Raw genomic sequence first — 14,636 nt, 5'->3', positions numbered from 1 at the left:
CCGAGGCTGAGCTGGAGGAGGATGGTGCGTCAAGGTTCCGAGCGGAAGCTGTAGAAGATTGGGTGTCCTGTGTTAGCCAGTCAACTATGTCCTCAGAACTTTTCGAGTTCAGGGTACGTGGCCTCTGAACACTGGGCATTATTCTAGGGCCAAAGGAAATCACAGCACCACGACCACGACGGCCCCTGCGAGGTGGCCTGCCTCTGCCTGTCATTTTTTTTTTCCGATTAGTTGTACTATGCGTGCAAGCTACTGTGACACCAGATATGAGTGGTGGCACTGGGCACTGGCAGTAGTGGGCACAGTACACGCTGTAGGCCTGAGACACACGCTTGTAGGCAACTGCAATTAGAATACAGTAAAAAAATAGTTTTTTTTTTTTAAATGCAAGCTACTGTGACACCAGATATGAGTGGTGGCACTGGGCACTGGCAGTAGTGGGCACAGTACACGCTGTAGGCCAGACACACACGCTTGCAGGCAACTGCAATTAGATTACAGTGAATTTTTTTTTGTTTTTTTTAAATGCAAGCTACTGTGACACCAGATATGAGTGGTGGCACTGGGCACTGGCAGTAGTGGGCACAGTACACGCTGTAGGCCTGACACACACGCTTGCAGGCAACTGCAATTAGATTACAGTGAAAAAATTGTTGTTGTTTTTTAAATGCAAGCTACTATGACACCAGATATGAGTGGTGGCACTGGGCACTGGCAGTTGTGGGCACAGTACACGCTGTAGGCCTGACACACACGCTTGAAGGCAACTGCAATTAGATTACAGTGAAAAAATTGTTTTTATTTTTTAAATACAAGCTACTGTGACACCAGATATGAGTGGTGGCACTGGGCACTGGCAGTAGTGTTCCCTAGTTCCCATACCTTATTCCGGTATCCCCTTTCCCTCCTATGCTCGGTGTGGTGTTTTCCTCCCACACACGAGCGTGACACATACGTCTTAGCTATATACCGGTTACATCTTTGGGATCGCGGGACCGAGCCGGATGTTCACCTGGATGTCCCTCGCTTGTACGACACAGGGAAGAGGAAATATGGAGAACGGGTGGCCAAATGTACCAGGGACCAGGCCGGATGCATTGGCACCAGAACCGCCTCCCGATGACCTTCCGCCCGATGATCTTCCAGTGAGGAGTTATGATCCCAATTGGATTTTTGGAGTTTTGGCTACCATACCTAATGAGAGGGGGAGTAGGACCATGCCGTGTGATCCCAATGCAGTGTAATGTCAGACTGGGCTGCGAGGTTTGGTTTGTCACATTGATCCTATGCATCCTTAGTCTTTTTTGTTTCTTTATTCCAGGCAACTGCTTGCCTATGGGATACTACAGAGGGAGAAAGAGTTCAAGAAAAATGCTTTTACCAAAGTACAAGGATACTACAGAGGGAGAAACAGTTCAAGAAAAATACTTTTACCAAAGTGAAAGGTTCTTGAACAGCTTTAAGTTGAGACCACATGGTGTGGCTAGCTGCCCATGGCAAAGCCAATCACAATCATTGCAGCCAATGGCTGCGCGATTTTGCATTCAAGTTTTTTTCACACTAAGGATCTTTTTCTCAAGTAGAGAAAGGAGACTTCTGGTAGGTTTACTGCAAGATGCATCTTATTGTACTTACACTTTCCGGTTCATCTTTTTCTCCCTGCATCTCATTCTCATTTGTTTCTTCCGTACACTCCGCTGCTTGATTATTCTCTATGCTCTGAAAATTAATTATATCAAAGTTATAGTCTGTCAACATATAAAAAACTCTAAACTGAGCTCTAATAAAAAGCGTTTTCTGAGATTTTATATACTGATGACCTATCCTTGGATAGGTCATCAGTTTCTGGTGGGGGTCCAATACCTGCGTCCGCTGCTGCCTTTTCACAGCTCACTAAACATAGCATCGTCCATTGTATAGCGGATGTGCTTGGTATCGCGTATTGAATGTGGCTGAGCTGCTGTTGGGCCACGTGACACATGAACGTGTCATCACTGGCCTAGGATAAGTAGAGAGAAGGCCACGGTGCTCAGAGAAGTGCTGGTGCCTTCTCAAACAGTTGATGGGCGAAGGTCCCAGGTGTCAGACCCCCACCGATCAGATACTGATGACCTATCCTGAGGATACTGTAGGTCATCAGTATATAAAATCTCTGTATTACTTTTTTGGGGGTCTCGGACATTCAATAAAAATTTTGGTTAAGACGGGCATCTTATTTATTCAAATTGTAACAGGTTTAACATCAAGTATCAAATTAATTTTTCATCTTATTTTTCAACAAATTTACCTAGACCTAAATCGTAGAAGGGCTCATTGACTTACAATGTTGTGCAAAATTAAGCAGATGGGAAAAAAATGCTGCAAAGTAATAATGCTTTCAGAACTAGAAGTGTTAATAGTTTAAATTTAAACTTATTATGCAGCAGGACAATGACCCCAAACAAACAGCCAGTGTAATTAAGAACTATATTCAGCTAAAAGAAGAACAAAGAGTCCTGGAAGCGATGATATGGCCCCACAGAATCCTGATCTCAACATCATCTAGTCTGCCTGGGATTAAATGAAGAGACAGAAGAAATGTGGCAAGCCTACATCCACAAAAGATGAAGTTTGAAAAAACCTCCCAGCCAAGTTCCTTCAAAAGTGTACCTAGAAGAACCAATGATGTTTTGAGTGCTAAGGGTGGTCAGACCAAATATTGATTGGATTTTGATTTCTCTTTTTTTCATTCACTTTACATTTTGTTAATTGATAAAAACAAAACATTTACAGTTCTATTTTTGAAAGAATTCTTAGTTGGAAGTATTTTTTCCACAACCGCCTAAAACTTTTTTTTACGGCAGTGGGGGTTGAACCACTGTGTCAACCTATAGCCTTAGCTTAGGGCTAATTCAAAAGACTTATCCTGGCGGTCCCATGCTAATCACTCTTTATCCCTTATACAGGGATCTGGACTTCACTACAGGGGAGGCACCAGGTCGCTACGGTTAGTTCAGCCAAAAAAGACTACTGTGTATGGGCAGCTTTAGAATGACTGGTATATGTCAGTATACTGCTAAAAAAGAATATATTAAATATTGCACTAAACTATTGCACTCACAAAGTGCAGTAAAAAAAAAAAAAACATAGTTATTATAGCCTACGGATAATGATTGTTTTAAACATATTGGGGGAGGTTTATCAAAACTGGTATAAAGGAAAACTGGCTCATAGCAACCAATTAGAATCAACCTTTCAATTTTTTTAGCTCCCTTGGAAAATTAAAGGTGAAATCTGATTGGTTGATATTAGAGATGAGCGAATTTTTTTAAAAATTCCATTGGCCGGTTCGCCGAATTTTACGAAAAGATTTGATTTGATCCGAATTTATTAGAGGAGAATCGAGTTTAAAAAACAGCTATTTCCTGGCTGCAGAGAGCCTGTTTAGTGGTGTAGAACACTGTGCCTTGCAGTAACACTCATAGGGAGTCTGCTGTGGTAGTGAAATAATACTGTGAGTCAGTATGACATGCAGATGACAGGCGTCGATCTTAGAATCACTGCACATGTCACTTATTTGGGCAGTCACGGGGCCAAAACTGACCAAATAACTCAGGTGTGAACTCAGCCTTACAGGTCAATGTTAGCACCAGGTATAAAGAACCATGCAGAGGTCCAAGATCCTACTATAGCGTGAAAAAGCGCACTCCTTTTACACCGTCGTCAGCTGATTCCACATAGATTTCTATAGAACCTGTTCTATTAAACGCTTATACAAGTAGAGCCCCTCGACAGAGTGGAGAGGGTGTCAACAGTAAGTTTGTCTTGACGTCACTGATTATTTTGCCCTTCCTCTGATCCATCAGAACATCAACCCCCAAAAAACGGATCCTGTCTGTTGAGCCTCCGTCTTCACAGGAGTGGATCCAAAACAGAGATGACACACGAATGGAATATTTGCATGTCTTCTGTGTTTTGTACCCACTCCTTCTTTTGGCTTCCAAATCATAAGCCAATTCTGATGTAAAATAGGGACCATGTCATACAGGCCTTACAGCTGCTACATAGACAGGATCCATTATGCGTCTCATTTTTCTTTCCTTCTGACAGATCAGAAGAAGGGTCAAATAAATGATGATGGCAACCAGGCCAAAAAGGCAAAATAGGCAAAATAGTGGCCCAGTCATGGAGTGGAGAGGGTGGGAACAGCATGAGAAGTCCACAGAGTGGCCCAGTGACATAGTGGTGAGGTGACAGCAGCATGAGACCACAGAGTGGTGAAAAGGCAGCAGCATAAGGAGACCACAGAGTGTAATGTCAGACGGGGCTGCGAGGTTCGGTTTGTCACATTGATCCTATGCATCCTTAGTCTTTTTTTGCTGGATTCCAGGCAACTGCTTACCTATGGGATACTACAGAGGGAGAAAGAATTCAAGAGAAATACTTTTACCAAAGTACAAGGTTCCTGAACAGCTTTAAGTTGGGACCACATGGTGTGGCTAGCTGCCCATGGCCAAGCCCAATCATTGCAGTCAATGGCTGCGCAATTTTGCGTTAATGTGTTTTTACATAGAGTAAATAGAGAAAGGAGCCTTCTGGTAGGTTTACTGCAAGATGCATCTTCTGGTACTTACATTTTCCGGTTCATCTTTTTCTCCCTGCATCTCATTTTCATTTGTTTCTTCCGTACACTCCGCTGCTTGATTATTCTCTATGCTCTGAAAATTAATTATATCAAAGTTATAGTCTGTCAACATAAAAACACTCATACATGTCTAAGCTGAGCTCTAATAAAAAGGGTTTTCTGAGATTTTATATACTGATGACCTACTCTCTGGCCTATTAGTCTCTTGTGGGGGTCCGATACCTGGGTCCGCGGATGCCCTCTCACAGCTGACTAAACATAGCATCGTCCATTGTATAGTGGCTGTGTTTGGTATTGTGTTTGGAGCTGCTGTTGGGCCACGTGAAACATGAACGTGTCATCACTGGCCTAGGAAAAGCAGAGAGAAGGCCACGGTGCCTTTGAGAAGGCACCAGAGGAGCGCTGGTGCCTTCTCAAACAGCTGATCAGATACCCCACCGATCAGATACTGATGACCTATCCTGAGGATACTGTAGGTCATCAGTATATAAAATCTCTGTATTACTTTTTTGGGGGGCTCGGCCGATCACAGAGTGGTGAAGTGGCAGCAGCATGAGGAGACCACAGACTGGCAAGGTGACATAGTGTGGAGGTTGCAGCAGCAGCATGAGGAGGTCATGAAGTGGCACAATGACATAGTGTGGAGGTGGCAGCAGCAGCATAAGGAGACCACAGAGTGGCCCAGAGACAGAGTTGTGAGTTGGCAGCAGCATGAAGAGACCACAGAGTGGCCCAGTGACATAGTGTTGAGGTAGCAGCAGCATGAGGAGACCACAGAGTGTTGATTTGGCAGCTGCATGAAAAGACCACATAGTGGTGAAGTGGCAGCAGCATGAGAAGACCACAGAGTGGCACAATGACACAGTGTGGAGGTGGCAGCAGCATGAGGAGGCCACAGAGTAGCACAATGACAGTGTGGAGGTGGCATCACCAGCAGCAAGATGAGACCACAGAGTGGCACAATGGCACAGTGTAGAAGTGGCAACAGCAGCATGAGGAGAACTGAGTGGTGAGGTGGCAACAGCATTAGGAGACCACAGAGTGACCTGGTGACCGAGTGGCGAGGTGGGTGACAATAAAAGTACCCACTGATGATGGTGGGTGTAAGAAGGAGCACTTGGCATCAGATGTGTGGCGGGAGGCAGGATCAGAATAGTAGCTGAGGCAGGTAGCCAAAAGAAACCGATCTCTTTTGTCAAGATTTGGGTGAGGCAACATGGATGTAATCTGATGCATCAGGCTTTGGTGGATGGAAATCCTGGCTGATCCACGCCTGATTCATCTTGACAAAGGTCAGTCTCTCTATATTTTGGAAGGACAGGAGAGTTCTCTTTGGGGTAACTATGGCCCCCGCCGCACTAAACACCAACTGATGCCACAATACTGGCCAGGCAGGACAGCTTTTCCAGGGAAAACTCAGCCAGTTGCGGCCACAAATCCAGTTTGGCTGCCCAGTAGTCCAGAAGATCTTCAATGTGGGGTGGCAGGGTACCGTCCAAGTATGCCACCACCTGCAGGTTCAGGTTCTGCTTCAGGTCTAGCTGCTGCTGCTGGTGTACTAGGCGGGTTAATAAAGCTGCTCATCATCAACTCTAGACTCAAGCTGCTGCTGATGGAGCTGGTACTGCTCCCACCCCTCCACCCCTCCACAGCAGTCATGGCAGTGGAACGAGAGCACAGAGGGACCCCCCTGGTCAGACCTGCGAGAGGATGGACAATGGTACAGATAGACAGCGGCTGACTGACTACATAGAAAGTCTCTATATTAGTTCAGTTTGTCCTCCCTCCCAGAGGGTGTAAAATAAGCCCCCATTTTGGATCGGTAAAGGTGGAGAGACAGAAGTCATCCTTCTGCTGAATGGTGAAAATTTGGCTGTCACTACCCAAGCAAGTGAGCATGCAGCGGGCCATTTGCGCAAGTGACTCGGAGGGACTCCCTGCCTCCATCTCCACTGCATACTACCACGGTGTGCCTGGGTCATCTGTCTCATCTTCCTCATCTCCCTCTTGCTCCTTCAGCTGCTCATGCTCCTCCTCACCTGTCACCTGTGTGAAAAACCACCCATTTCACTACACATTGCTTGTACTCCAATGTCCTCCTCCTCCAGTTCAACCCCCACAGGGCTCATGTGGCTGTGAGATGTAGGCGCCATGTCTCCAGTCCCCTAACCAGCCAGATTTACCAGCATCTGTTCCAGGACATGAAGCAGTGGAATGACATTGTTCATCCCGTAGTCCTGGCGACTGACAAATAACGTGGCATCATCAAAGGGCCTGAGCAAACGGCAGGTGTCAAGCATGAGCTGCCACTGGCAGACATCGAAGTTACACAGGGGAGTACTCCTCTGTCCACTTGGATCATCAAGATCAATCATTTCTGGCCTTTCTCTATTCGTATAGTCGGTCAAACGTATGGAGGGTGGAATTCCAACGGGTTTAAACGTCGCATAAAGGCCTATGTTGGGGGATGCCATTCTGCCTCTGCAGCTCAAGGAGAGTGTGCTTGGCGGTGTACGAGTGGCTGAAGTGCATGCAAAGTTTCCTGGCGATTTTTAGGATGTCTTGCAGATGGGTGGAAGACTTGAGGAACCGCTTGACAACCAGTTTGAACACATGCACCATGCCTTCCTTGACGCAGGGCCGACACCATGTTCTTCCCGTTGTCGGTCACCATGGTTCCGATTTTTAGTTGTCGCGGAGAAAGCCAGGATTAGATTTTTTGATGAAGGACACGGAGCAGTTCTTCCCCTGTGTGACTCTGTTCGCCCATGCAAATGAGGTGTAGAACAGCAGGACATCACTGTGCCCTGCACATGTGGTATGCTGGGGAAGCACTGTGAATTGTTCTTACAGTGGAGGCTGAGGACACAGTGGTAGATGAGGAGGCAGAGGTGGACATTGTCGCAGGACCAATGGAGTGAGAATGTGGAGGCAGAAGCAGCGTCATCTGGCCAAGTTGCTGGTGTGGCTGGGCAGGAACCACATTTACCCAGTGGGCCGTAAAGGACATGTATTGTCCCTGACCGTAGTTACAGCTCCACACGTCGGTGCTGTCGTGCACTTTGGCAGACACCAACAGGCTAGGACTGGCCCACCTTCTGTTCTACATGTGTGTGCAGGCCTGGTACTGCCTTTTTGGCAAATAAATGACGGCTTGGGACTCTCCACCTAGGCTCGGCACGGCACAAGCCATTTGTTCTCTGAAAGGTGCAGAGTCCACCACTTGGAAAGGGAGGAACTGCAGCACCAGCAACTTGGCCAGGAGCACATTCAGCTTCTGCGGCGTTGGATGAGTGCACGCATGCTGTTGTCTCTTGAAAATCGCTTCGGTGATCGATTGCTGACGGAATGACTGGCAAGGAGTAGGAGGAAGAGCAGGAGCATCAGGACCAGCAGATGATTGGAAGGACAGACAGCTCTCTTCGGGTGAGGTGGTGGAGCCTTGACTGCCTGAAATTGGGTGCATGCCACTGGGTGATGCAGGCAGGCTGGACCACCACATTGGATCCACGGTTCTCCCAGGCCACTTTATGGTGATGCTGCATATGTTGACACAGCGCCGTGGTGCCAACATTGGCTCCCTGGCCACACTTCACCTTCTACCCACAGATTTGGCAAATGGCCATGTTCACCTCTTCCGGCGGCTTCACAAAAGACTGCCACACCGCTGAGTAGGTGATTTTACCCCCAACACTATGCACTGACTGACTGCTACCACCGCTGCTTCCGTGAACCCCTGCACCACTACTTTATGGGCAGCTAGGCTCCTGCGAAGCGGGTGGTCTACCCCGGGCACGTTTGGCTCCCGACCTCCCACTGCTGCCACCCTGCTGACTCCTGGCCACACTAGCGACTTTCTGGCTCCGCCATTGCCTCAAGCGCAAGCTGCCACCCTCTTCTCCCGATGATGATGAAGCCCCTTCGTCACCCAGCTCCCAATTGCGATCGGCTACATCAGGGATGGCCAACCTGTGGCTCTCCAGCTGTTGCAAAACTACAACTCCCAGCATGCAAAGACTGCCTACAGCTATCAGCCTACAGCAGGGCATGGTGGGAGTTAAAGTTTTACAACAGCTGGGGAGCCGCAGGTTGGCCATCCGTGGGCTACATCATCATCGAGTACTGTCTGCACGTCACTGATGTCTTCCTCAACGGTCTCTGAGCCAGGAGCCTGACCGCTCGCAACACCAGCTCCCACACCACTCTCCTCATCACTACTTGCCAGAGGAAGAGGCGGATGTCTCCTCCAGGTCTTGGCTGGGCAGAAGCTGCTGACTGTCCTCTAGTAGCTCGTCCTCGCTGTATAGTGGAGCTGAGCCCACAGCATATAATATTTGTCTGGCTGAGGGAACAGAAAAGGACAGAGCACAGGGCCTGCTCCCGGGCCATGCCAACTAAGGGTTATGTCTGACGAACCCACGACTCTTGGCTGGGAGTGTTTGATGTTACTTGGGATGAAGTGGATGACCGAGTCAACCATTCAAGAACCGCTGGGTTGCTGGTCAAGACACGTCTGCTAGATGACACTGGGAGCTCAGGCCTCTCGCTGCAACTCCTGCTGCCACGCCCCCTTACTCTGCTGCGACCTGTGCCTGCGCCAGAAACATTTAGGACTCTGCCCCTCCCCTGTGCAGGGCCTGTCACTTCTCTGTCTGACATACTGTTAGATCAAATAAATAAAAAGGTAATTAATAGAACCCAAAAAAGGCTGTAATTTTGTCATTTCACCACACAAAGGCTAATAAGCCCTTATTTTTCTACTAATACAACCCAAAAAAGGCTTTAGAACAGATAACTGCACCGCTGTAGGCAAATAAGCCCCTTTTTTCAACTACTACACCCCAAAAAAGGCTTTAGAACATATAACTGCACCACTGAACGGCAAATAAGCCCTTTTTTCCCACTAATACACCACAAAAAAGGCTTTAAAACATCTAACTGCACCGCTGAACGGCTAATAAGACATTTTTTCCCCACTAATACACCACAAAAAAAGGCTGTAATTTTGTCACTTCACTGCACAAAGGCTAATAAGACTTTTTTCCCCACTAATACGCCCAGGAAAAGGCTTTAGAACATATAAATGCACAGCTGAACGGCAAATAAGCCCTTTTTTTCACTAATACACCACAAAAATGGCTGTAATTTTGTCATTTCACAGCACAACTACAAATAAGCCCTTTTTTTCCACTAATACACCACAATATAACTGCACCGCTGAACGGCTAATAAGACTTTTTTATTCTACTAATACACCACAAAAAAGGCTGTAATTTTGTCACTTCACTGCACAACTGCTAATAAGACTTTTTTTCCCCTTATACACTCAGAAAAAGGCTTTAGAACATATAACTGCACCACAAAACGGCAAATAAGCCCTTTTTTCCACTAATACACCCAGAAAAAGTCTTTGGAAAGTATAACTTCATCGATGAATGGCAAATAATCCCTTTTTTCCCTATAATACACACCCAAAAAGGCTTTGTAACATATAACTGCACAGCTGAACGGCTAATAAGCCCTTTTTTCCCACTAATACACCCCAAAAATGCTTTAGAACATATACCTGCACTGCACAAGGGCTAATAAGACATACAAATATTTCCTAGTAATACACCCTGTTAATGGCTGTATCACACAGCACTTGCACCCCAATAACAAGCAAGGTTTGCTGTAATTACAGACGTATCATCTATTGCAAACCTGAAAGCAGCAGTATAATGGCAATCTGGATCCCCAGTCAGTGCAGCAAGGTGTAATAGGATTGTTCCTATTACCCAGGCTATACACTCTCCTATTGGACCATGTTCTGCTTTTATAGTGTGGAATAATTCCTCCCTATCCTTTTACTACAATTATATTCAGCCCAAAAAAAGTTTTTAAGTCTTTTCTACCACTTTCCCTAGCGCCTGCTAACGTCTGTCCCTGAACTAAGTACACTGGAAAATGGCTGAATCCAAGATGTCTGAGGCTATTTATAGGGCTGTGACATCACAGGGCTGGCTGTCTGCTGATTGGCTGGATGCATGGCATTGTGGGGGATCCCTCGTTCCCAGAGTTCTTTGCTCCATGTCCTAACACGTGCAGCAGCCATTTTAGTTCGGATTAGTTCGGATCGAATTCCATTTCGTCAACATCGATTTGCTCATCTCTAGTTGATATGGACAACTAAACCAGTTCTACTTTACACCAGTTTGATAAATCTCCCCCATTGTCTAAACAATGACACGCTGCCTACCAATGCCAAAGAAACCTACCAGATTTTCAAAATGTGAGAAATGAGTCTTTAGAAGCAGTCAGTTCAGTATAATATTGAGCCAGGAGGACAGATGCATTTGTATTAGGTTATAATATATTAATTGAAAGGTTTGATAACCAATTATTTTCTTTCCCACAAAAATCCCAACTTTTTCCAATGGGCACAAGTGATGTTATTTCCTTAAAAATAAAAGCAGACCTTTTTTTTATTTTCCGGACAACCCCTTTACAGTTTTAAAGTGTACCTGAGTGTTTAAAAATGTTTTGCATAATGATTGTGCTTCTTTCTACAATCATAACTGTGAAGGAACATGTATATTTTGGACTTCCCGAATGTTTTTCAGCCATATTATTCCCTGTTTCAGCTGCACAGCTAGATGCATTTCACTCAGAAGCAGGAGGCATCTCCCTTCTGTGGAATCTGCCAGCACTGTACTGCTGTGACATCCTTTCCTTTACTTCCCACTATGTTTGTTTATAGCTCCGTAGCTCACAGAACAGATAAAGAGTAGCAAATCTAACTTACAGACACACAGGAGGCTGCTATATTCTTCAGAAGCTGTATAGAAACAGTTCTTTTATCAGGCTCAGGATCTCAGCTAGCTCTGACACGACCCCACTGCCTCTATGTCATCTCTGTTACTAAGGGCAAATCTTATTTGTAAAAAACACATATAATCACAGGACATACAATCCACAAGGTGAGTGCCTAATAGGGTCAGAATCTCAAATTGCAAGGAATGGGCACAAAATACTATCAGTATTGCTAGTTGCATATTAGCACATGCACTTTACCCTTTGCAGCCCATTTTATGTAGGGTTAAGCACAAATCTTGCCTGACAGAAGGCAGTGAAGTGAATATTAGGTGGAAGACTTTACAGCCCTTTTCCAGGTGGATGCAGGCAGATTTTGTAATTGAAGTGATTTAGAAAAGTGCTATTTACACCATCCTCTATTAATTGAAATTAAATAAAATGCTGAGACTCTTTAATGGAATCCAGTTACTGACCTTTGTTGAGATCTCACAATATGTTTTTTCTTCAAAATCAAATTCCACTGGAAATCAAGGGGAAAATAAATGTTAAGAGATGTTCATGACAAATGCAAGTATACTCATGAAGTAGGTAGCCTATAAGATTAAAGGGGTTTTTCAAGACTTTCCAAATAATGACCTGTCCTCTGGATAGTAGAAAAAGGAATGAAAGCAGCACACACGGTCTCATCGGGTCACCAGAATGCATCAGCCACCAAAAACTGCGGATCCACGGCGGTCATGCCAGAAGGTTGAAGTAGAAGAGTCACAGCAGCATCTCCGTTTTTTTTTCTTTTTTATTGCAAAAGCTTCACAGCATGTATACAAATAAAGTGCAACGTTTCGGCTGTAACCAGCCTTTATCAAGCATAATCAAACTGTGACATCTACCAACATTAAATAGGATAACCACCACCCTCCTCACATGACATCAGCCAATAGTATGCGTTCACCTGCCACACAAAACCAATCATAATTGGTCACAATAGTAATCCCTCTTTTTCATAAATCAACTGTCTCACCTGGGTAGATTGCGCCATAGAAACACTTACTCTCACCCGATCGACAGGTAAAAAAAACATTGATTTTAAACAAATGTTTTTTTTACCTGTCGATCAAAAGATGTTATCTATATGATACAGTGCCCTTGTAGTCTCATCTATGTGGGTGAGACTACAATGGAGGTGAGAGAAAGGATCAACAAACATAAGAGCACAATAAGGAAAGGTGCGCTGGATAAACCTATATTCGTGCTAAAAATTCGAAATTCGAATATTCGTGATCAACACTAGAACTTATAGCAAACAGCCGTGAGAGGGATTAAACTTGTCATAGTGGTATCCTCCAGAGTGGGCACTGCACAGTTGTTTCACATTTGAGCCACAGCCAAAATGTAGTCACCAGGTGGACATAATATTTTGGTCTGTGAATCCTGCTAATCAAAAAAAAAGTTACTTAAAGGCTCTTTACACTTTTGGGGGCAATTTTTTATTAGTGCATTGTACTAATTTTGAGCTAAAATAATTTTTTCAATTGGTCTTTATTAAAAATCTGGCTTCCTTTTTTTCTTACAGAGCTGAGATGCTGTAGTTGCAGCCTGTGGATTTTCTGTCTCTTCCGTCAGGCGGGGAGTTGACAGGCTCCTTATCTCTGCTTTGACATTATAAACACTCTTTATAGCTCAGTCCTTATCTTACTGATAAGAATGTGGCTTAAATAAGTGTTTAGGACCTCTTAGTAGTTTAAGAGATAAGGTTTTTTAGATGACCGGCAAAAAGTGGTAGTGAAAGTTCCAGTCACACAGTTAGAAAAACAGGCCCGGTGATCGTGGGGAAAACACAGCAAATCATACCATACATCTCCTCTAATAGCTAGGAGGCCTGTCACTGCCTCACAGTAGCCAAAGATGTATATTATTATAAATTTGTAGACTGTATTATTTTTGAATGAGAAATTGTATTGAAAATACAAAAATGTTACTTTTTTGATTTGAAAATAAATTTTTAGATCCAATAACATCGATGAAAATCACAGTTACATATTTCTATTTACCATTTTCTGGATTTTCAGCAGTTTTCATTTCTCCAGAGCTTTGAAGAAAAAAAAAAAAGAGTAAATATTAATGAAAAGAGAAAATGAAAACATTAAAGGGATACTTCAATCAACATGTTTTTATATGGGAATATTCTGTGTAATATTTTAATATAATTAACAGGTAAGTTATTTTTGGGAAATACGTTTTTGAAGCTATACACAGTGCTTTCCAGTCAGTATCTTTCTAGGCCGATCAAGAGGACGATACTGTCATGCTGTCATTATCCCAATTCTACTACATCTACTATGATAATAAGGATTGCCCTTCGGATAACATCTTCCCCTCACTGCTGTAGTAAGCTGACAATGGATTACTTTTCTATATAAAAGGTTTTATGAAATATGCTGACTGTTCAGGCTGTATTATACATGCCAATTTTTCCGTAGATGATCGCTAACGAACATTCGTAGTATCACTCGTTAGCAATCATCTTGCAGAGTAATACTGCCGCTAATACCCGATCAACGAGCAACGGCATGCATTAAAATCATTGTTTGTTGGCAGCAGATCTTGCTATCTAATAGCGATCTGCCACCGGCAAACCACTAGACAGTATCGGGGCAAGCAATGGCATGGCGATCGCTCCTCCAGATGTGGAAGAGATTGCTGCATGTAAGAGCCGAGAGGGAACGCTTCCCCCCCAACAATCACTTGCTCAATCGGTCTGTCTAATACAGGCTAGTGTTGATCGCAAATATTTTAATAGCAAATTTTTATTGAGAATATTGACACTTCGAGAATTTGCGAATATCTAGAATATAGTGCTATATCTTCGTAATCGCGAATATTCTAGATTTTTTTTCATCAGTACCCATGATCCCTCACTGCTTCTTGCTTGTGGGCCAATGAGAAGGATGCAGTATCTTTGACTTTAGGAGTAGTGTTGATCACTAATTTTCGTATTGCAAATTTTTATCGCAAATTTTCCGATTTAATATTGTTCCTGACGCTCATCACTGATACAGGCTTTACAGAAGAACAATTTTTTGTCATTTTATATGATATAATACTCCCAAAATAAAAAAGTTCAAACAGTAAATATTTATAAAACAATGTTTCCTATGAATTCTGAATTTAAAAAGACCTCTTTCTGATGGAAGTGTCCTGTTATGGACTCCAATTTCTC

General features: G+C 44.1%; 1 protein-coding gene across 2 annotated transcripts in view; it reads right to left on the bottom strand.

Annotated features, from left to right (window-relative positions):
- The window catches only part of PILRA (paired immunoglobin like type 2 receptor alpha), a 142,698-nt gene that overhangs the window by 16,630 nt on the left and 111,432 nt on the right, over positions 1–14,636 (bottom strand). The window contains exons 7-10 of one of the 2 annotated variants that reach the window (XM_040415191.1): positions 13,468–13,505; positions 11,893–11,939; positions 4,614–4,697; positions 1,636–1,719 (exon numbers count right to left, since the gene is read on the bottom strand). In XM_040415191.1, the coding sequence (XP_040271125.1) occupies positions 1,636–1,719; positions 4,614–4,697; positions 11,893–11,939; positions 13,468–13,505 (253 nt within the window). The remainder of the gene's footprint in view (positions 1–1,635; positions 1,720–4,613; positions 4,698–11,892; positions 11,940–13,467; positions 13,506–14,636) is intronic. The other variant, XM_040415192.1, reaches the window with a different exon arrangement.

Source organism: Bufo bufo, chromosome 1 (genome assembly GCF_905171765.1).
Source record: "Bufo bufo chromosome 1, aBufBuf1.1, whole genome shotgun sequence".
Classification (NCBI taxonomy): Eukaryota; Metazoa; Chordata; class Amphibia; order Anura; family Bufonidae; genus Bufo; species Bufo bufo.
This window is presented reverse-complemented; position numbering and strand designations above follow the sequence as displayed.